The sequence below is a fragment of the Rhinoderma darwinii genome, chromosome 2, assembly GCF_050947455.1.
Source record: "Rhinoderma darwinii isolate aRhiDar2 chromosome 2, aRhiDar2.hap1, whole genome shotgun sequence".
In the NCBI taxonomy this organism is placed as follows: Eukaryota; Metazoa; Chordata; class Amphibia; order Anura; family Rhinodermatidae; genus Rhinoderma; species Rhinoderma darwinii.
The window spans coordinates 421,253,025-421,275,785 of record NC_134688.1 but is presented as its reverse complement, the minus strand read 5'-3'; the positions used below and the strand labels follow the sequence as shown (position 1 = coordinate 421,275,785).

General features: G+C 42.1%; 1 protein-coding gene across 1 annotated transcript in view; it reads left to right on the top strand.

Annotated features, from left to right (window-relative positions):
* PIGS (phosphatidylinositol glycan anchor biosynthesis class S) overlaps positions 1–4,441 on the top strand; it is a 48,369-nt gene extending 43,928 nt beyond the window's left edge. The window contains exon 12 of the mRNA XM_075854269.1: positions 1,089–4,441. Within this exon, the coding sequence (XP_075710384.1) occupies positions 1,089–1,364 (276 nt within the window). The 3' untranslated portion in view covers positions 1,365–4,441. The remainder of the gene's footprint in view (positions 1–1,088) is intronic.
* Positions 4,442–22,761: the final 18,320 nt, after the last annotated feature.

The window sequence follows — 22,761 nt, the reverse complement described above, 5'->3', positions numbered from 1 at the left end:
AAGTTATGACTTTTGGAATGCAACCATGGAAAAACAAACCAGAATGCTTGGTCAATAGGCCTGGTCATTAAGGGGTTAATAGGAAAACCTTGACAGATCGTCTAACTCCATAGCCCATATTATGATTATTTTATGACCTTGTACGATACTGCAAGATACTTTGGCTACATTTACATACTTCTCATGCGGCAGTTCTTTGACTATGGCACGCTACAGTTAAAATCAGTGGCAACAAAAAGCTGGTGGCAATATGTCACATTAGTGTATGTGCCCCTCAGTGGTTTAGTGGTCAGGTCAAATATCAAACCACCTAACTACTCTCTGCCTACGTTCTACTTCAATCAACACGAGGTAGTTATGGAAGAACCACTTTCTGATAACCCTTTGCAGTTAGTTGATGATCTCCAAGTGCTACTGCCAGGTAACCCCGTATTAAATATAAGGGGATTTGTAAAAAAAAAAGTACAAGCTGATATTCTTCAGGTATTTTACGATGCAAGCTACAATGTTCAAAGAGAAACTCCAGTAAACACATTTTCCCCCATTAATCCTCTAGTCCTGCTTTGGTCCACCTTCTTGATTGTAGAAACCACTGTCTGCTAACAATGATCACTACATGTCCCATGATGGTTTGCCCCGGCATCACATAGGGAGGTGTGGTCTGATCACATCTATCGTTCCACATTGTGAGCGGGATGTTGGAGAACCACCGATGCAGGTCTGTCCTGTGCAGCAGCATGCATGTCACAAGCAATGCGCAAGTTCAAGCCCGCTATTGACAGTGACCTTACATCACCTACAGAATTTAGCCTGAAGAAGATGCAGAGACCACAACAGAGTACACCGGGCTAAGCAGACTTGTGGTCACCCAATGTATATCTGGATTGTTGCTATGCAACCACCAGGCACATTATACTGAGACAGCAGTGGCAACATACAGCCCGATTACTGTGGAGCATTCACATGGGATTCTATAACTGCATCTAATGAATTTATTATTCACAAACTAAAAGATCTTCACATACATGATGGGTGTGCGTATAATAAAGTCCACAGGTTATCTGTAACTAGGTCCTCTTTCTCTGCAGGTATACAACTCCGTGTCTTCTGTTCAGATTGCCCTGTCCGAATTAGAAGCTGGCAGGCTGGAGAATGCCTTCAAAGCCAGCAAAGAAGCGATTACATCTTCAGAGAAAGCTTTCTTCGACCCCTCGTTGCTTCACCTTCTGTACTTTCCAGATGATCAGAAATTTGCAGTTTACATCCCTCTTTTCTTGCCCATGGCGGTCCCTATTTTGCTGTCTCTGTTAAAGATTGCCAAGGAATACAAGCTCAGTAAAAAGGAGCCCAGCAAAACGGACTGAATGTCACATTCCCTGTATGTCTTATATTCAATTCCTCAAGAGAGCAGAGCACTGAGTTTTATTTATTATCGGACTATAAAATTAATATATTGTAAATCCAGCGGAAAAAAAGACATGTAGGGTAAGATTGTGGACTACTTATTATTATTACTAGTATTGGGTACTTCTGATATGAAAGCTGTCCAGACGGGGTGTCTTAATCTGTGTCTTGTTTCTTTTAGATTCCGTCTTTGTTTCTGTAATATGGTTATTTTTCAAAGGTGACCACAATCCTAGACAGCCAATGCATCTCCTTTGCGTCTTGTCACGTGTGAAAGGCAGCTCACGCGAAGTACTAAAATGATGCTTAGAACGAGCCCTTTGTTCCTGCACATAGGGTAAGGCCATACGGAACGGCACTGACCTCGCCGTGATGCTGCCAACAACCGCTCCGGCACCATGTTCAGCGCGGCTGTCAAATAGCCAGTTAATGGCTGCGCGTTGGTGCAGGTAAAATGACCATTTACCTGCAAAATTGTGCGGCAATTAAGGGTATGTTCACACGGCCACGCAAAATACGTCTAAAAATATGGAGCTGTCTCCAGGCGAAAACAGCTCCTGATTTTCAGACGTTTTTGTAGCCACTTGCGTTTTTCGCGGCGTATTTTATGGACGTTATTGGAGCTGTTTTTCAATGGATTCAATCGAAAACGGCTCCAAAAACGTCCCAAGAAGTGACATGCACTTCTTTTTCACGGGCGTCTTTTTACGTGCCGTATTTTGACAGCGACGCGTAAAATAACACCTCGTGGGAACAGAACATTGTAAAACCCATTGAAAGCAATGGGCAGATGTTTGTAGGCGTAATGGAGCCGTTTTTTCAGGCGTAATTCGAGGCGTAATTACATCTGAAAACAGTGCGTGGGAACATACCCTAATAATACACCCTTTATGTCCGCACGATTTTGCAGGTAAAGGGCTATTTTACCTGCAACAACTCACGGCCATTAATAGGCTATTTGACAGCTGCGGTGAACATGGTGCCAGCGTGGTTGTTGACCGCATCGTGGCCAGGTCGGTGTCGCTCTGTGTGGCCTTACCCTTACAGGATAAGATTAGTATCAAGTGCTTAAAGGGGCAGCCTGTAAACCAGGACCGACGGGACCACTGGAACAGCTACGCTGGATTGTCGGGTGATCGAAACTGATTTTTGTTAATTTTAGAACATTTTGAATTTTTTTTTTTAACTCTTCAACTCCCATTAAAAGATAAGGAGCTGTTGCATTTTTGTGAACACTTTAGTTCCAAGGACTCCAGTAGTATGTGGCTGATGAGACAGATGGAGGAAGTTGATGTTCAGTGTGCTGACGGGGGCAAGCCATTACTGGAATAGCCCTTAAAGGGAACCTGTCACCAGCATTTCACCTATTAATCCAGCAATACCTGGTGGAAGTGGGTGAAAAATCATTTTTATGTAACCTATAATTATCTTCTAAGTCGGCTCTGTAGCTTTTAATATTCAGGTTTATTTTAGTGTTCCCGTGCCGTATGCTAATGAGCATAAGACATATCTTCGTTTGAAAAGAGTCATATCTTCATTCCTCAAGCCTTGCCGAGTTTACCCTGCCTTACATTTGATTGACAGCTCCTCGCCTCCCCCCAGCACACACTAAATCCCGCACTTTTCTGGTGTGTGCGCACAACGGGACACCATGGCGGCGCATGCGCAGTAACAAGATTCGAGGCCCAGACAAAGCAGGGAAGGGTATCGACCATACATGATGGGCGCATGCGTGGTATCTCAGGGGAGATTTTGGCAGTCAGGGTGGGCCAGTTTTCGGTGGCGGGCATAAGAAGAGAAACTAACGAGACAGCCGGATTATTACAATAAAAGGCGCAAAATCTTTGCATACCATTATTTAAGGTAAGAGGAGGAGTTTAGGAGAGGGGATAACGGCAACTAACTTGACAGCAGCGGCCAGTGAGGGGTGAGTAGAGTTCAATCGGTGAAATGCTGGTGACCGGTTCCCTTTAAAACATCTGGTTCAACATGCTTCTCTATCAAAATGCCTTAAAGACTTTTACGATAAGGCTTTAGTCGCACAGTACAGTTTTTGAAGACACAACTAGTAGTGGGAAGTAATTTATTTTTAAATTCACTTCTGGTTGTGGCTTCCAAAACTTTGCTAAAAAACTGCATTGTGTGAATATGACATGCTTTTTTTTTTTTGTTGCAGATTTTTAAACCAAACACAGGAGACTTTCCCTTAAAATGTTTCTACCTTTTTAGATCCAAACCTTCTACATTGAAAAGGGTGAAATCCGCAGTGAACATCCAGAACAGAATGAGCATGCTCGGATTTCAGTGCGGAAAATGTTCCGCCAATAAATCTGGATGGAAAATCTGCAACAATTCCGCCTAAGGGCATGTGCACACGCTTACTAAAAAAACTTCTGAAAATACGGAGCTGTTTTCAAGGGAAAACCGCTCCTGATTTTCAGACGTTTTTTTTAGCAACTTGTGTTTTTTACGGCCGTTTTTGGAGCTGTCTTTCTATAGAGTCAATAAACTGCTCCAAAAACGGCTGAAGAAGTGACATGCACTTCTTTTTCACGAATGTTTTTTTACATGGCTGTTTTTCAAAACGGCCACGTAAAAAAACGCCCGTCGGAACAGAACGCCGTTTTTCCCATTTGAAATACGATGTTTGGAGTCGTTCTGCTTCTGATTTTCCAGCCGTTTTTTCCCTCCGAATATAGCCCGTGTGAACATACCCTAGGGCCTGATTCAGGTGCATCTGTGCTCGGCGCTGCGGGACGCGATGTCTCGCATCCCCCATAGATGAGTCTATGAAGTGATGCGTGTAAATTAGGCCTAAGAGTGTTACCAGCAAGCATGTTTATTTTGCTGCAACATATGATTACTAAGTATTGCATTCTTTTACCTGTGATCATCACAATGGTTCATAAGTTTTATCTCCATAAGATGTCATCTCAGGGAATAGTAACTATAGTTGAAATCACCATGTAAAGCTGTACATGTAAATGTCATTTCTGTACTTTAAATTAAATGGATTTAAGGGGTATTCAAAAGGTAATGTGTTTTTTGTTTGTTTTTTACTAAATGGGGAAACCTGATCAAGTATTAATAGCCATTTCCCCTGCACAGTCTAAGATGGCAGTGCTTATTACACTAAGGGCGGATTCACACGAATGTGAATTGCGTCCGTGCAGGCCGCGTGGTTTTCACGCGGCACGCATGGACCAATAGAAGTCTATGGGGCAGTACAGACAGTCTGTGCTTTTTGCGCAGCGTTTGTCCGCTGCGTAAAAAGCGCGACTCGTTCAATATCTCAGCGTATTTCGCGCATCACGCACCCATTGAAGTCAATGGGTGCGTGAAAACCACGCAGGTCGCACGGAAGTACTTCCGTGCGAACTGCCTGTTTCGCGCAACAGCTGTCAAAAGGATGAATGTAAAAAGAAAAGCACCATGTGCTTTTCTGTTTACAAACATCCAAATGGCGTGTCATAATGATGGCGGCTGCGCGAAAAGCATGCAGCTGCGCATCATATGATGCGGCCTCACGGAGCAGGTAAGTGGCTTTTGCGCAGCCAAAACTCTGCATGTTTTGCGTGCGCAAAAACGCCACGTTCATCTGAATTAGGCCTCATTTACATGAGTGTATCCGATTCACGCTCGTGAATCGGGTCGGTGTGTATTGCGTTATGCATCAGTGTGCTTTGTGAGGGGCATGCGTTATTCACGCACTCGCAAAGCACATCTTTTTATTTTATTTTCAACTGAATTGATGGGCAAATCACGCACTTATTGACTTCAATGGGCACGTAGGTGCGTGATAACGCACCAATATAGGACATGCAGCGAGTTTCACGCAGCGGACTCTCGATGCGTGAAAAATCACGCATGTGTGAATGGGGCCTTAGAAATCAAAAATATTGTATTGTATTGCGTTGTGAATAGAAGTGTATGATGCTGACAAACACTTCTATTCACAACGCCCAGCTAGTAAAACAAGTAAAAACGCCCAGATGTACACACACAATACACGCCCAGTTGCTAAAAACACAATACACGCCCAGTTGGAAATAAGAGAAAACACGCCCAGTTGTCCATTAGAAAGGCTCGTTTGCATAAATATAAAATTGCTCATAACTTGGCCAAAAATGATCGTTTAAAAAAAAAAGTTACTGTTATCTACATTGCAGCGCCGATCACATGCAATAGGAGATATGGATTTGAGAATCTGGTGACAGAGCCTCTTTAAAATGTGGCACGCGTTTCCAGTGCCCTCCTTTTCTGACATACTTTTCTGCAACATGTTTATAAAGCGTGGCATGGGAGGCCCCATTGTGTTTCTGGCAATACATTGTATAATAATGAAAGTGTGTGTTCTTGCACGTACACCCTACCGGTCAAAAGTTTTAGAACGCCTACATTTTTCCAGTTCTTTTTGACATTGACAGTTTTAGTACAGCAAATAACGTGGAATGGTTCAAAACATAAAAATATGAACTTTTAACCTCAAATGCAACAATAGTCCGAATCTCTGATTTTAACCAAAGGGTTTTTTTCAGGGAAGACATCAAGGACCGCTGCTCTGCAGCACAGAAAGCAACTTATGGTTTGAATTTGGATGCAAACTATTGCTACAGGTGTCTCAAGTTTTGGAGATTACTTTCCAACCCTCTGATTCTATATAACCAGTGTTGGAACAGACTGCATTACAACACCCTGTAGGGCAGGATTTGGACAGTTTTGCTGGTCAGGGCAGAGCACATTTATATCATAACGGCAAGAAAAAGGCAATGAACAAAAGACAGACAGACCATTATAACCCTCATGTTCACACGGCCTATTTATGGACGTAATTCGGGCGTTTTTGCCCCGAATTATGTCCGAAAATAGCGCCTCAATAGCGCTGACAAACATCTGCCCATTGAAAGCAATGGGCAGACGTTTGTCTGTTCACACGAGGCGTAACTTGTCACTTCTTTGGCCGTAATTGGAGCCGTTATTCATTGACTCCAATGAATAGCAGCGCTAATTACGCCCGTAATTGACGCGGCGTTCAAGCGCCTGCACATGCCGTTACGGCTGAAATTACGGGGATGTTTTCAGGCTGAAACATCCCCGTAATTTCAGCCGTAACGGACGCCCTCGTGTGAACATACCCTTAGGGCATATTTACACGAGCGTGTTAAACGTCCGTGGGACGGCCGTTGAAACAGCGGCCGTCCCACGCACCTATGTAATGCAATGTGGTCGTTCACACAGCCGTTGTTTCAACAGACCATGTGAAGGGTCTGTGCAAAAATAGGACATGTCCGTTCTTTTCGCGCATCACGCATCCCTCCATAGACTCTCAACTATGGGGGATGCCTGACATCGCGTCCCGCAGTGCTGAGCACGGATGCACCTCGGACGTGAAAAACTGCAGTTTTTCATGTCCGAGATGCGCAGCGCTTGTGTAAATCAGGCCTTCGGGTATGTTCACACGCAGTGATCAAAAACGTCTGAAAATACGGAGCTGTTTTCAGGCGAAAATAGCTCCTGAATTTCAGACTTTTTTTGTAGCAACTCGCATATTTTATGTCCGTTAAAAGGCCTCCAAAAACGTCCCAAGAAGTGACATGCACTTCTTTTTCGTGGGCGTCTTTTTACGCACCGTATTTTGACAGCGACGCGTAAAATTAAGGCTCGTGGGAACAGAACACCGTAAAACCGATTGAAAGCAATGGGCAGATGTTTGTAGGCGTTTTTCAGGCGTAAAACGCCCGGATTACGTCTGAAAACACTGCGTGTGAACATACCCTTAGAGGTGTAGGTCTGTCCTACAGAGAAATTGCCAAGAAATCAAAGGTGGCAGTCATTAGTGTTCTATACCATCAAAATGCATTAGTAAACTGGTGGAAACAGGCAGAGGTCTGGCAGACTCAAGGCCACTACGATATCTGATGACCAGTTTTTTAGAGTCAAGAGTTTGTGATTGGCGCATCACAGCAAAACATCTTCAAGCCCAGCTTAACCCCTTCCCGACATTTGTCGTAAGTATATGTCATGGAAAGCCAGTGCTTCCCGCAAAATGTTGTATACTTACAACAAATGGATGGTACCGGCTCAGAAGCGGAGTCTGTGCCATTGTTCCTGGATGTCAGCTACATCTTACTGCTGACACCCTGCTGTAATGGCGGGGACCGAAGTTAGCTTCGATCCCAGACTTAAATGCAGCGGTCCAAAGGGATTGCTGCATTTAAGGCGTTTGCAGCTCATCGGCACCCCAGCAATAAAATCGCCGGGTTGTCGATGGCTGCAATGGCAACCGGGGGCCTAATAGTGGCCTCCTGGTCTGCCTAGCATGGAAAACTTCCAGCCCCCGCCCAGTGGCGGGGCCTAAAAGGCTTCGTAGACGTCGGCATGATGGCACCGGCTCAGAAGTTGAGCCACCGTCATCAGCGGTGGATGTCAGCTGTATGTTACAGCTGACATCCACCTGTAACAGCAGAAACTGGAGCTAGCTCCGATCCCTGCCATTAACCCCTTAGATGCAGCGATCGCTGTATCTTTGTGGTTGTCAGCAGATCGGCAGCCCTGCTATGCAATCAGGGCTGCGGACAGCTACTATGGCAACAGGAGACCTAACAATGGCCTCCTGTTCTCCCATTACGGAAGCCGATTTAGGCCCCGCCGGGAGGCGAAGCCTAATCGGCTTGCTGTCAGTGAATGACTGACAGATCTAATAAATTGCCCTACATAGGTAGTGCAATGTATTAGAGAAAAAAAATCTGACAGTCGGACCTTCAAGTCCCCTAGTGAGACTAAAGAAAAGTGAAAAAAAATATATAATAAAAGTTTCAAGTAATAAAATAAAACACAAATGCCCTTTTTCCCTTATCAAGTCCTTTATTATTGAAAAAATAATAATTATCCATACATATTTTTGGTATCGCCGTGACCGTAACCGCCTAAACTATAAAAATATGTTATTTATTCCATGCGGTGAACGGCGTAAAAAAAAAAACTGTATTTCTGTTTTTTGGTCACTTTGCTCTACAAAAATTTAAATAAAAAGTGAACAAAAAGTTGCATGTATCCAAAAATGGTACCTATAAAAACTATAGCTCGTCTCGCTAAAAATAAGCCCTCATACAGCTCCGTCGACGAAAAAATTAAAAAGTTATGGCTCTCACAACTTGGCGACAGAAAAAAATACATTCTTTTTACTGAAGTAATTTTATTGTGCAAAAAGTTGTAAAACATAAAAAAGTGCTATAAATTGGGTATCGCTGGAATCGGACTGACCCGCAGAATAAAGTTAACGTGTAATTTATAACGCATGGTGAACGCTGTATAAAAAAGAACAAAAAACTATGCCAGAATTGCAGTTTTTTGGTCACCTTGCCTCTCAAAAAAATAGGATAAAAAGTGATCAGAAAGTCGCAAGTACCCCAAAATGGTACCAATAATAACTATAGCTCGTCACACAAAAAAAACACCCCTCATACCGCTACGTCTATGAAAAAATAAGATTTAGTTAAGGCTTCCATAATTCAGGAAATTAAAATATGCAGTTGTGCAGGACGAGGGGAACATTTCTTCTGTTTCAAGAGGTGATTTATCAAGGCCCTAAAATTAGGGAACCAGGAAGGGGAGGGCCCAAACATATCTGGTGGAAGCGAGGTTTCCCGTATTCTACCAGGACAACACTTTCCCAGCAAAATTCCCCAAACTGCAAAGGTGCGGAGTGTGGACCAAAAGGCGTATAAGGAAGGACATAATTTATCAGTGCGACATCGGCCTGTGCATAAGGGATTGTTTCACAACGCAACACACATCTATGGATTATTATTTATTTTTTTACCCCATTATTATACCACCTGACTATGCCCCTGATGTACTCTGCCCAGCTTACATATGCCCCCACATTATAAACTCAAATACCAGTAATACTCCAAACAAAACTACTACCAAGCAAAATCTATGCTTCAAAAGCCAAATGGCGATCCCTCCCTTCTGAGCCATACAGTGTGCCCAAACAGCAGTTTACTTCCACATATACGGTATCGCCATACCTGGGAGAACCCATTTAACAATTTTTGGGATGTGTGTCTCCAGTGGCATAAGCTGGGCATGACATATTTGCCAGTGAATTGGCATAGCTGGGGAAAAATTTTAATTTTTTTACTTTGCACCATCCACAGCGCATTCATTTATGGAAAAGACCTGTGGGGTGAAAATGCTCACTACACCCCTTAATAAATGCCTTGAGGGGTAGTTTCCAAAATGGGGGTCACTTCTCAGGGGTTTCTTTTATTATTTCACATCAGAGCCTCTGCAATTGTGAACCAATACTTTGTAAGTCGCCAAATTAGACCTCAATTTCGCATGGTACTCTTTTACTCCTGAGCTCTGTGGAATGTCCAGGCAAAAGATTAGTGCCCCATGTAGGGTGATTCTAAAACCGGGAAACACAGCATAATAATTAGAGATGTTGTTATGGTGGCACAAGCTGGGCACTACATATTGGCATATGCGACATAGCAACCGAAAACCAAGCCAGCAAAATCTTCACTCCAAAAGCCAAATAGCACTCCTTCCCTTCTGAGCCCTGCCGTTTGCCGAAACAGCAGTTTATGACCACACATGGGTTATTGCCGTACTCGGGAGAAATTGCTTTACAAATGTTGGGGTGCTTTTTCTCCTTTATTTTTTGAGAAAATGAAAAATTTTGAGCTAAATTGGAAAACAATGTAATTTTTATTTTCACTGCCCAATTCAAAATAAAACTATGAAACACCTGTGGGGTCAAAATGCTCACTACACCCCTAGATTTATTCCTCAAGGGGTGTAGTATGCCAAATGGAGTCACTTTTGGGAAGTTTCCACTGTACTGGTACATTAGGGGTTTTGCAAAAGTGACATGGTGTCCAGAAACCAATAGAGCAAAATCTGTGCTCCAAAAGCTAAATGGCGCTCCTTCCCTTCTGATCCTTGCAATGTGCCCAAACAGCAGTTTATGACCACATATGGGGTATTGCCGTACTCCAGAGATGTTGCTTTACTAATATTGGGGTTCTCTTTTTCCTTTATTTGTTGAGAAAATTAAGTATTTTGAGCTAAAGCTACGTCTTATTGAAGAAAAAGCATTGTTTTTATTTTCACTGCCCAATTCTAATAAAATCTATGAAACACCTGTGGGGTCAAAATGCTCACTACACCCCTAGATTAATTCCTCAAGGGGTGTAGTTTCCTAAATAAAGTCACTTTTTGGGCGTTTTCACAGTTTTGGTCCCTCAGTGGCTTTGGAAATGCAACATGGCTTCCGCAAACCATTCCTGCTAAATTTGAGCTCCAAAAGCCAAATGGCGCTCTTTCCCAACTAAGCCATGCCGTGTGTCCAAACAGCCGTTTATTACCACATGTGGGGTATTGTTTTACTCGTGAGAATTTGCATTACAAATTTTGTGGTGCTTTTTCTCTTTTAATTTCTGCAAAAAACCTGTGGGCTCAAAATGCTCACTATTCCTCAAGGGGTGTAGTTTCCAAAATGGGGCAACTTGTGTGGGGTTTCCACAGTTTTGTCCCCTCAGGGGCTTAGCAAATGTGACATGGCCTCCACAAATCATTCCTGCTAAATTGAGTTGCGTTTCTCTGGTAAAACTTTGTGTCACAAAAAAAATTGATAAAAAATTAATTTCTGCAAAAAAAAAATAAAAAAAATGAAGTTTGTAAATTTTACCTCTACATTGCCTTAATTCCTGCGAAACGTCTAAAGGGTTAGGAAACTTTCTAAATGATGTTTTGAATACTTTGAGGAGTGAGGTTTTGTAAATGGGGTGACTTTTTTGGGGTTTCTAATATATAAGGCCCTAAAAGCCACTTCACAACTGAACTGGTCCCTGAAGAAATAGCCTTTTGAAATTTTCTTGGAAATGTGAGAAATTGCCGCGAAAGATCTAAGCCTTGTAACGTCCTAGAAAGGATGTTCAAAAAACGATGCCAATCTAAAGTAGACATATGGGGATGTTAATTAGCAACAATTTTGTGTGGTATAACGGTCTAACTTACAAGCAGATACAATTAAATTTAGAAAAATTCTAATTTTTGCAATTTTTCACTAAGCTTTGGTGTTTTTCACAATTAAATACTAAATGTACAGAGCAAATTTTAACAGTAACATAAAGTCCAATGTGTCACGAGAAAACCATCTCAGAATCGCTTGGATAGGTAAAAGCATTCCAGAGTTCCACATAAACTGAAACATGTCAGATTTGAAAAATGAGGCTCTGTCAGGAAGGTCAAAAGTGGTCAAAGCAGGAAGGGGTTAATGTAGCAAAAAAATAAACAAGTTTACATTTCAACTCTGAAGAGAAGACTTCTATCTGCAGGGATGACAGGTCGAGTATCAGTAAGAAAGCCATTGCTAAGATTGCAAAATATTGCCTGGGCCAAGCAGCACCTCCAGTGGACTACTGACGAGTGGAAGAAGGTCTTATAGACTTATGAATCAAAATGTTACATCTTTGGTACATCACGCTGCGTTTTTTTACGTCATCGAGTAAGTGAAAGGATGCTTCCTCAGTGTGTGACACCAACTGTCAAACATGGAGTAGGAAGCGTCATGGTCTGGGGCTCTTTTGCTGGATCTAGAGTTGGCAACTTGCACAGGGTTACTGGCACACTGGACAAAAAGGGCTACCACAGCGTTTTGATGCGCCATGCAATACTCTCCGGTGTACACCTACTTGGTCAGGGGTTCACATTACAGCAAGACAATGATGCAAAACATACTTCTAGGTTATGTCAGAACTAGTGAGAAACCCGGAAGGCTCCTAAGAATTGAATGGCCTGCACAGTCTCCAGATTTAACCCCTTAACCCTTTTCAGGACCCAGCCGGTTTTGGCCTTCAGGACACAGCCGATTTTTTCAAATCTGACGTGTTAATTTAAGTAGTAATAAATCCGGAATGCTTTTATCTATCCAAGCGATTCTGAGATTGTTTTCTCGTGACATGTTGTACTTTATGTTAGTTAAAAAATTTGGTCGATAAATTTGGTATTTATTTCTAAAAAATACCAACATTTTGAGAAAATGTGCAAAAATTTTCATTTTTATAAATTTAAACGTATCTGCTTGTAAAACCACACAAAATTGTTACTAATTAACATTTCCCATATGTCTACTTTATGTTGCATCGTTTTTTGAACGTACTTTTATTTTTCTAGGACGTTACAAGGCTTAGAACTTTAGCAGCAATTTCTCATATTTTAAAGAAAATGTCAAAAGGCCATTTTTTTCAGGGACCAGTTCAGATCTGAAGTGGCTTTGAGGGCCTTATATTAGAAAATCCCCATAAATTACCCCATTTTGAAAACTGCACCCCTTAGGCCTCATGCACACGACCGTGTTTTTGCGTCCGCAATTCCCCCGCAAATCCACGGGAGAATTGCGGACCCATTCATTTCTATGGGCCCATACACACTATCCGTGTTTTCACGGGTCTCCGCATGTCCGCACATCCGTGCCGCAGAAACTCAGGACATGTCTTATTACGGGCCGCAAATTCGATGCGGACATGCCAATAGAAGTCAATGGGCCCGTGGAAATTGCGGATACAACTCCGTGTGTCATCCGCAGTTTGCGGATTTGCGGAAGTGTTGCTAGGCGACGAGCGGGAATGAGTTCTGTCGTCATCCTGTTTTACCTAGGCTTTTTTTTTTTCATCCGCATTTTGCGGATTACATACGGATGAACTGCAGATTACATACGGATGAACTGCGGATGACATTTCACGGAACACGGTCCTGGAATTTGCGGACCAGAAAAACACTACGGTCGTGTGCATGAGGCCTTAAAGTATTCGAATCGGCATTCACAAAGTGTTTTAACCCTTTAGGCATTTCACAGGAATTAAAGCAAAGTAGATGTGAAATTTACACACTTAATTTTTTTTTTCCAAAATTAATTTCTAATAAAAAAAAAATTGTAACACAGAAGGTTTTACCAGAGAAATGCAACTCAATATTTATTGCCCAGATTCTGCAGTTTTTAGAAATATCCCACATGTGGCCCTAGTGTGATAATGGACAGAAGCACTGGCCTCAGAAGCAAAGAAGCACCTAGTGGATTTTGGGCCTCCTTTTTTTTAGAATATATTTTAGGCACCGTGTCAGGTTTGAAGAGGTCTTTGGCTGCCAAAACAGTGAAAACACCCCGAAAGTTACCCCATTTTGGAAACTACACCTCTCAAGGAATTTATCTAAGGGTATAGTTAGCACTTTGACCAGACAGGTTTTTCCGCTAAATATATTGGAGTTAGTCTGTAAGGCTGGGTTCACACGACCTATTTTCAGACGTAAACGAGGCGTATTATGCCTCGTTTTACGCCTGAAAATAGGGCTGCAATACGTCGGCAAACATCTGCCCATTCATTTGAATGGGTTTGCCGACGTACTGTGCAGACAACCTGTAATTTACGCGTCGTCGTTTGACAGCTGTCAAACGACGACGCGTAAATGGACTGCCTCGGCAAAGAAGTGCAGGACACTTCTTTGCCACGTAATTTGAGCCGTTCTTCATTGAACTCAATGAAGCACAGCTCAAGATTTACGAGCGTCTCAGACGGCTCGCAAAATGCGAGGAGGAGCATTTACGTGTGAAACGAGGCAGCTGTAAACAGTCTGTCTTTTCACACGTAAATGCCTCTCATCGTGTGAACATACCCTAAGAATGAAAATCTACTTTTTTCTGAAAAAACATAGAAATTTTTAATATTTACAAGGAATAACGAAGAAAATGCACCCCAACATTTGTAAAGCAATGTCTCCCGATTACGGTAATACCCAACATGTGGTAATGAACTGCTGATTAGACCCACAGCAGGGCTCAGTAGCGCCATTTGGATTTTGGAGCAAAGATTTAGCTGGAATGGTTTTCGGTGCCATGTTGCGTTTGCAACACCCAGGAGGGACCCCATTTTGGAAACTACACCTCTCAAGGAATTTATCTAGGGGTTTAGTTAGCATTTTGACCACACAGTTTTTTTTTGCAGAATTTACTGAAATTAGACAGTGAAAATGAAAATCTACTTTTTTTTTGTTGAAAAAACATACATTTTTAATTTTTACACGGAATAAAAAAAAAAAAAGAACCCCAACATTTGTAAAGCATTTTCTCCTGATTACGGCAATACCCCATATGTGGTAATAAACTGCTGATTGGACCCATGGCAGTGTTCAGAAGGGAAGAAGCGCCATTTGGATTTTGGAGCACGGATTTTGCTGGATTGGTTTCCGGTGCCATGTCGTGTTTGCAACGCCCAGGAGGGACCAAAACAGTGGAAACACCCCAAAAGTGACCCCATTTTAGAAACTACCCCTCTCAAGGAATTTATCTAGGGGTTTAGTTAGCATTTAGACCCCACAGGTTTTTGCAGAATTTATTAGAATTAGGCCGAGAAAATGAATATCACAATTTTTTCCACTAAAACGTTGAATTTTCTCATTTTCACAAGGGATAAAGGAGAAAAAAAAACAAACAATTTTTGTAAAGCAATTTCTCCCGAGTACGGAAATACCCCACATGTGGTCATACATTTTTACATTAGAAATGAATTAACCCTTTCAGGACTGATCCATTTTTTGCTTTCATATTTTAGTTTTTCACTCTTCCAAGAGCCATAACTTTTTTCTTTTTCCGTCAGTAGAGTGGTGTGAGGGCTTATTTCTTGCGTGAGGAATTGTAGTTTCTATTGATACCATTTAACGTATCATAAAATGTACTGGGAAACTGAAATAAATTATTTGCGTGCTGAATTTGGAAAAAATATCTGATTCCAGTTATTGGGGGTTTAGTTTTTACAGCTTTCGCCATGCGGTAAAATCTTTACTTTATTCTGCGGTTCAATACAATTACGGTGATACCAAATTTATATAGTTTTTTTTATATTATATTAGTTTTACAAAGAAAAATCTAATTATTAAAATAAAAATTGTTTTGTTTCACCACATTCTGAGAGCCGTAAGTTTTTTATTTTTCGGTTGATTGAGCGGTGGGAGGTCTTATTTTTTGCGGGACGAGCTGTAGTTTTTATTGGTACCATTTTCTGGTACATAAAAAGTGATCCAAAAGTTGTATTACATTTTTGAGAGCTAAGGTGACAAAAAAAAAACAACGATTTTGGTGGTTTAAATTATTTACGTTTTTTACCGTGTTCACCGTGCGAGTTAAATAACGGTATATTGTAATAGTTCGGCCTTTTACGGACGTAGCGATACCAATTTTGTTTATATTTTTGCATTACTTTAGAAGAAAAATGGGAAAAGGTTTTTTTTTAACTTTACATTTTTTTTTCTCACTACTAAAAACTTTAAATTCTTCTACACATTTTATTAGTCCTCTTAGGGGACTTGAATCAGCGATCATTGGATCGCTTGTACAATATACTGCAATACTAATGTATTGCAGTATATTGTTATTTTTACAGGCTTCTGTAACAGCGGGACCGCTGTTCCTGTCTGTTAGTCCCGGGTGTCAGCTGTAATACACAGCTGACACCCGCAGCTGACACTCAGCACGTGAGTCGGCTCCATACAGCAACCCCCGCACCATGACATGCAATTAAGTCATAGTGCGCAAAGGGGTTAATGCGCACAGGAGTTAGTGCGCACAGCATTCAAAGTGAATATTGCAATTTTCCACTGGTATGCCATTTTAGTGCATAATATGTTGAGCCCAGTTTGTGGCACTGAAAACAAATACCTCATAAAACGTTAAGCGGGTTGTCCCGGGTATGGCGATGCCATATATGTGCACGCAAACTGCTGTTTGGGCACGCTGCAGTGTTCAGAAGCGAGGGAGCGCCATTTTGCTTTTGGAGCGTAGATTTTGCTTGGTAGTAGTTGTTTGGGTTTTGCTGGTATTTCAGTTATGATGTGGGGGCATGTGTAATCTGTGCGGAGACCATCAGGGCATAATAAGATGGTATAATAATGCAGTAAATAAATAATAATTCATAGATATGTGGCGGTGTCGCACTGATAAATGGCGCCCAATCATATCCGCTTTTGGACACTCTGCACATTTTTCATCGCCATATTCTGAGAGCCAGAACTTTTTTATTTTTTTCTCCCCCGGAGCTGCTTGAGGGCATTGGTACCATTTTGGGGTACATGCGATTTTTTTGATCACTTTTTATTCAATTTTTTTGCAAGCCGGGTGACCAAAAACCAGCAATTCTGACAATGTTTTTTAGTTTTTTTTTTGCGGCGTTCACCGTGCGCTATAAATTACAATTTAACTTTGTTTGCAGGTTGATACGATTACGGCGATACCATATGTATATAGGTTTCTTTATGTTTTGCAGCGTTTGCGCAATAAAATCACTTTTTTATAAATAATTAATTTTCTGTGTCGCCATATTCTGAGAGACATAACTTTTTTCTTTTTTAGTCAAAAAAGCTGTGTAAGGGCTTGATTTCTTGCGGGACGGGTTGTAGTTTTCATTGGTACGATTTTCGGGTACATGCGACTTTTTGATCACTTTTTATTCTCTATTTTGGGAGGGGTGGTGACCAAAAAATAGCGATTCTGGTGTAGTTTTTTTTTTTTGGGCGTGTTCATCGTGCGGGAAAAATAACATTATAGTTTTATAGTTTGGGTCGTTACGAACGCGGTGATACCAGATATGTGTATGAGGTATAATAGAACGGTGTCATCAGATCTTTTATTTCGTCGGACTGGAAATGTTTACATATAAAAACTTTCCATTTTTTGAAAAATTTCGATGAACCAGATTCCGCTGTTCGTTCAATATCCTGTACTTTTTTTAACGTGTTAATTTTTTTCCTATAATGAAAGTCGTATAGGAAAAAAAGCAGTGTTTATATAACGTATAACTTTTATTTTTACACTTTTTTGAAAACATTTTTATTACTTTTTTGTACTTTTTTTACTTGTCCCACTAGGGGACATTTAGACTTGCAGCTTTTATCGCTGCTGGAGTACATTACACTACACACGTAGTGTAATGTGTTCTAACTGTCATTGTGACGTGACAGTTAGGCGAAATTCACACGAACTTGTGCGTTTTGCGCGCACAAAAAACACAGAGTTTTTTGCGCGTTGCAGTTCCGTGTGTCATAAGTGTTTGGTGCGTGGCTGCGTGATTTTCGCGCATATGCCGTCCTTATGACACGCGGTTTTGAGGTTTAGAAAAAAGAAATGAAGGAGGTGGTTTTATTTTTCCCTTCATTTCTTGATCTACTGTTGCGCGAATCACGCGCAGCACACGGAAGTGCGTGACTTCAATGGGTGCGTGATGCCCAAAAAACATGTCGTGAGTTTTACGCACCGGACACACGCTGCGTGAAAAACACGGAATGTCTGAATGTCCCCATTGCCTTAAGTGCGACGCGTGTATCACGGACGTGAACTACGCTTGTGTAAATAAGGCCTCACACTGACAGGAATCCTCGGAGGACCGGCCAGAGGCTGCTCCTCCGAGGCTTCCATACATGGCAACCCGGAGGTCATTGTCTGGCCTCCGATTGCCACAACAAGCATCGGCAGCCCCCACAATCACTTTGTGGCGGCTGCCGTTGTGCCTCACTCTGACAGGAAGCCCCAGAGGACCGGCCGGAGGCTGCTCCTCCGAGGCTTCCGTACAGGGCAACCCGGAGGTCATTGTCTGGCCTCCGACTGCCGCAAGCAGCATCGGCAGCCCCCACAATCACTTCGTGGGGGCTGCCGATGTGCTTCAAACCCCTTAAATGTGGCGATCGCAATCGGTCACCGCATTTATGGGGTTAATTGCCGAAATCAGCGGCGATGGTTCGCTGACCGGCAAGACTGGAGTGTCAGCTGTCGGGGACAGCTGACCTCCCGGTTCCTGGACACTGTCCGTTAAGACAGTGTGAGCCGAGAACCGCTCCGCAACTGTACGTCCTGGTGCGGGAAGCAAACTCTCTCCAGGATGTATAGTTGCGGCGAAGCGCGGGAAGAGGTCAAGGACACGGCCAATTTGAGGTTTTTTTTCATTTTATTTTGTTCCTCTCCGCCTTCCAAAAGCCATAACTTTTTTAAGACTTCATCGACGTAGCCATATGAGGGCTTGTTTTTTGTGGGACAAGTTGTAATCTATAAAGTACTGGGAGGCTAAAAAAAAATTTGTGCGGTAAAATGTGCAAAAAACTGTGATTCCGCCATTTTTTGGGGGGGTTTTGTTTTCACGGCGTTCATCAGGCGGTAAAAACTACATATTAACCTTATTCTACAGGTTGATACCCTTACGGCGATGCCAAATTTATATGTTTTGTTTTATGATTTACCACATTTAAAAACAATAAAACTATTTGCTAAAAAAAAAATAATTTAGTGTCGCCATTTTCTGAGCCATAACTTTTTTATTTTTCTATCGATTTAGTGGTGTGGGGATTAAATTTTGCGAGACGAGCTGTAGATTTCACCAATACCGTTTTGGGGTACATGTGACTTGATGATTTTTTGGAGAGCCAAGGTGACCAAAAAACAGCAATTTTCATGATTTATGTATAGATTTTTTTAATGGCGTTCACCGAGCACACTACGCTATATTGTGATAGTTCGGACTTTTACAGACGCGGCAATACTAGTTATGTTAACTTTTATTGTTTTTAGCATTGCTTTAGGGGAAAAATGTGAAAAGGGTTTTTTTTTGTTTTTTTTAACTTTTAATACATAATTTTTTTTGGAACATAAAAAAACACTAACTGTTTCTTTTATTAGTCCCCCTAGGGGACTTGAACCAGCGATCGTTGGATCGCTTGCATGATATACTGCAATAATAATGTATTACAGTATATTGTGATTCTAAGGGTATGTGCACACACACTAATTACGTCCGTAATTGACGGACGTATTTCGGCAGCAAGTCCCAGACCGAACACAGTGCAAGGAGCCGGGCTCCTAGCATCATACTTATGTACGACGCTAGGAGTCCCTGCCTTGCTGCAGGACAACTGTCCCGTAGTATAATCATGTTTACAGTACGGGACAGTTGTCCTGCAGCGAGGCAGGGACTTCTAGCATCGTACATAAGTATGATGCTAGGAGCCCGGCTCCTTGCACTGTGTTCGGTCCGGGACTTGCGGCCGAAATACGTCCGTCAATTACGGATGTAATTAGTGTGTGTGCACATACCCTAACAGTCTCCTTTGAAGCCCTGCCGGAGGAGGTACAAAGATGGCAGCAGACCTTGGGACCTTCATTAGGCCCTCAGGCTGCCATGACAACCATTTTCACCGGCCAATCGTGTCACGGGGGGGCGGATGGGGGGGCGCTATGGCGTGTTTGGGGGGCCCGGATTCTAACAATTTAAATGCTGCGGTCGTGATTCACCGTCGTGAAATGCTGCGGTCGTGATTTACACTTCGGTAAAGTTTCTGTGGGACTTACTCACGGCAAAGCGTGATCTCGCGAGATCACGCTGTAAATGACGCTGTGCTGTGTGAGTAAGTTCCACAGAAACTTTACCGAAGTGTCGGGAGTGTTAATAGACATCGCGTCCTGGCTGGAGGAATGTCTACTCACTCAAAAGACACTTCAGTAAAGTTAATGCGGGTGTACGTGACAGCACAGCGTGATCTCGCGAGATCACACCGTGCTATGATTACAAATGGACATGAATGGAGAGAAGTGTATGATGCTGATTGGTCACTGATTGGTCAGTGTCATACACTTCTCTTTACGACGCCCACTTGGTCAAAAGTAAAAAAAAGCCCAGATGGGCATTAAGAAAGTAATTACCATAAATCTAGAATTGTTCATAACTTTGTCAAAAATTATCGTTTTTCAAAATAAAAAACACTGCTGTTATCTACATTACAGCGCCGATCAAATTATGTATTAGATAGGGCACTTATAATCTGGTGACAGAGCCTCTTTAAGGGGTTAAACCCCATTGGGCTTGTTTGGGATGAACAGGACAGAAGGGTGAAAGCAAAGCCACCTACAGTACAAGTGCAGCACATTTGTGGGAACTTCTGCAACAATGTTGGGAAGAAATTTCTGAACAATATCTGAATGCAATTGTAGAAAAAAATGCCTCGATTGTGTAAAGCTGTTATCTCAGCTAGAGGTGGCTACTTTAAAGAGTCAAACATCTAGATTTATTTTGTTGAAACAAAGTTAATTCATTCTTTTTATTCAACCCAGCATGAGAGGGGGGTGAATGGGACAAACTGTTACTGCAGCCGGAGTTGAGATGGATATATAAAATGAGGTCAGTAGCCCCAGAAGGCATAAACGATCATGTGAACTTTGCATGTTTCCTGTAGGGCTACCAAATGACTAGGTACGACAGATTATGACTGATGGTCATACTTTGGATATGAGCACTATTAAAATAGCTGTACCGAGAGGCTAATCAAATCGGTGATATGAATATGTATGATCAAGAATTTATGTGGTTTTGAAAGATATGGGAAAATGTATCCTCTGTCATGCTACAGAACGGATGGCAGGTGTAGTCATCATATGGGCTGTATAACCGGACACTTCTATATGTATTGGATGTAGAAATATGAAACCTATGAGGCTCATTCTAACTATATCTGAGTATACTGAAGAAATAGTCTGTACGTAAGAGGCATGAAGGGGGAGATAAATCCTCATACACTAATCTATAGCTGCCAAGGGGGGAGATGCATAAACCCCCCAGTGATGACGCTAAGAGAATCGGCCCAATGAAGCATTGGGAATCACGGAGGGGTATGATGTAACTGAACTCTGCTGAATGGCGTTCGGGCGTCCGAGCCTCCGGATGAGGAGGGCGTCAATGACACATAGAAAGACGCGAAAATGAAGCGCTCGCTGCCACTGCCAAACACCAATGAGTTACATCACACAAACTCCTGACGTCTCCCTGACGAACCTGAAATTGGGTGAAACGCGTAGGAGTTTTGTATTGTACTCATCTACCCTTGAGGCATTTTAGGGAATAGCTCCGGATCTGAGTAGGGATATCTGGTCTGAATGCAGACTTGATATTAGACAGGGTACGGCACGAACGGTAGTGGACAATTGCACTACAAGATAGAGTATCCCATGACCCAACTCTAGCTACAGAGCACAGGAATCTATAACCGATGACTTTTTGACATCTATATGTTATGTAAGTGAATGTTTCATAATAAATGTGTGATGGTCCAAGTTGTAACCAAGCTTAAGAAAAGCTAAGTTTTATTAATAATCCTTCTTCAATATCATACTATAAGTGAAATTGGAAGGAATTAACGAGAGGAGTCTCGGAGGAGCACCATCTGCCCTTATTTTCTTCAAACCTCATATGTACCTTTTGGATGGAGATCCGCTTTATGAATCAAATAGGGCGTATGGATAGGGTGTGGTCCTGATAGGACAACCCCATTAATCCAGCGTATATATAGGATGCGGCAATGTCATCAGCAGAACAGTCCTGCTTGTAAAAAGAGTGATCGCAATAAAAACTGATATTAGCATGGGCGTAACTACCAGCGTATTGGGCATAGAAGTTGAAATGGGCCAAGCAATTTAAGAGACCAGCCTTTACTGTAAAGGGAGCCTCATTTGTAAGGGGCAGTTAGTGATCATTGCGGGTGAAGGACAGAGAGAAGGCAGTGGATAAATGGAAATTAGCGCTAAGAGGCCAAGGAAAGGAGGAAAAAAGCGTTACAGTGAAAACTATAATAATCAGAACCACGGCAGGATTATAGAGGGGGCAATTGCTCAGGGGCCTCCACCTCTCGGTAGCTGCATCCCCTTCTCATACAGTAAGACAAACCAGGAAAGGTTTTCAATGTAGCTCCAAAAATACAAAAGTGCCCTGCAGCTTTCAGGGTACACACAGGCAGCAGCCCTATCCGGCCACAACCGAAAACCACGCTGATAAACTTTACCGCAAATTGACGCGGTTTTCAAAATGATTGTTAATGTCCATATGGTTTTTCATGAAAACATCTGTAAGGCCAGAATCACACACGCAATTTTGGTGCAGTTTTTGTCTCAGTTTTTTTTAGCCAAACACAAAATTGGGCACAAAAGAAAAAAGATTCATCAGTCTTTTCTTTATACCTTTCTTTCCTTTTGGATTTGCCAACAGTTACCCCTGTCCTTATGCCCTACTAGGGTAAGCTAGATATGGCCCTGGTAATAAGCTTCCCATTTCTTGAGCCCGCTGGCTGCAGATAGTCATCCTGAAGTGGGTCCCCATTCGAGTTTTTGCTATGGGGCCCCATTTCAGCTTTGCTATAGGGCCCTAGCGTTACTTGTTATTCACCTGGATAACAGGTCATTGCTATTTAAGCAATTTTCTAATATATTCACTTCACAGGCTCCTAAGGTGGAGCTTCCCTGTAAAAAAAAAAAAGAAAAAATGTCTC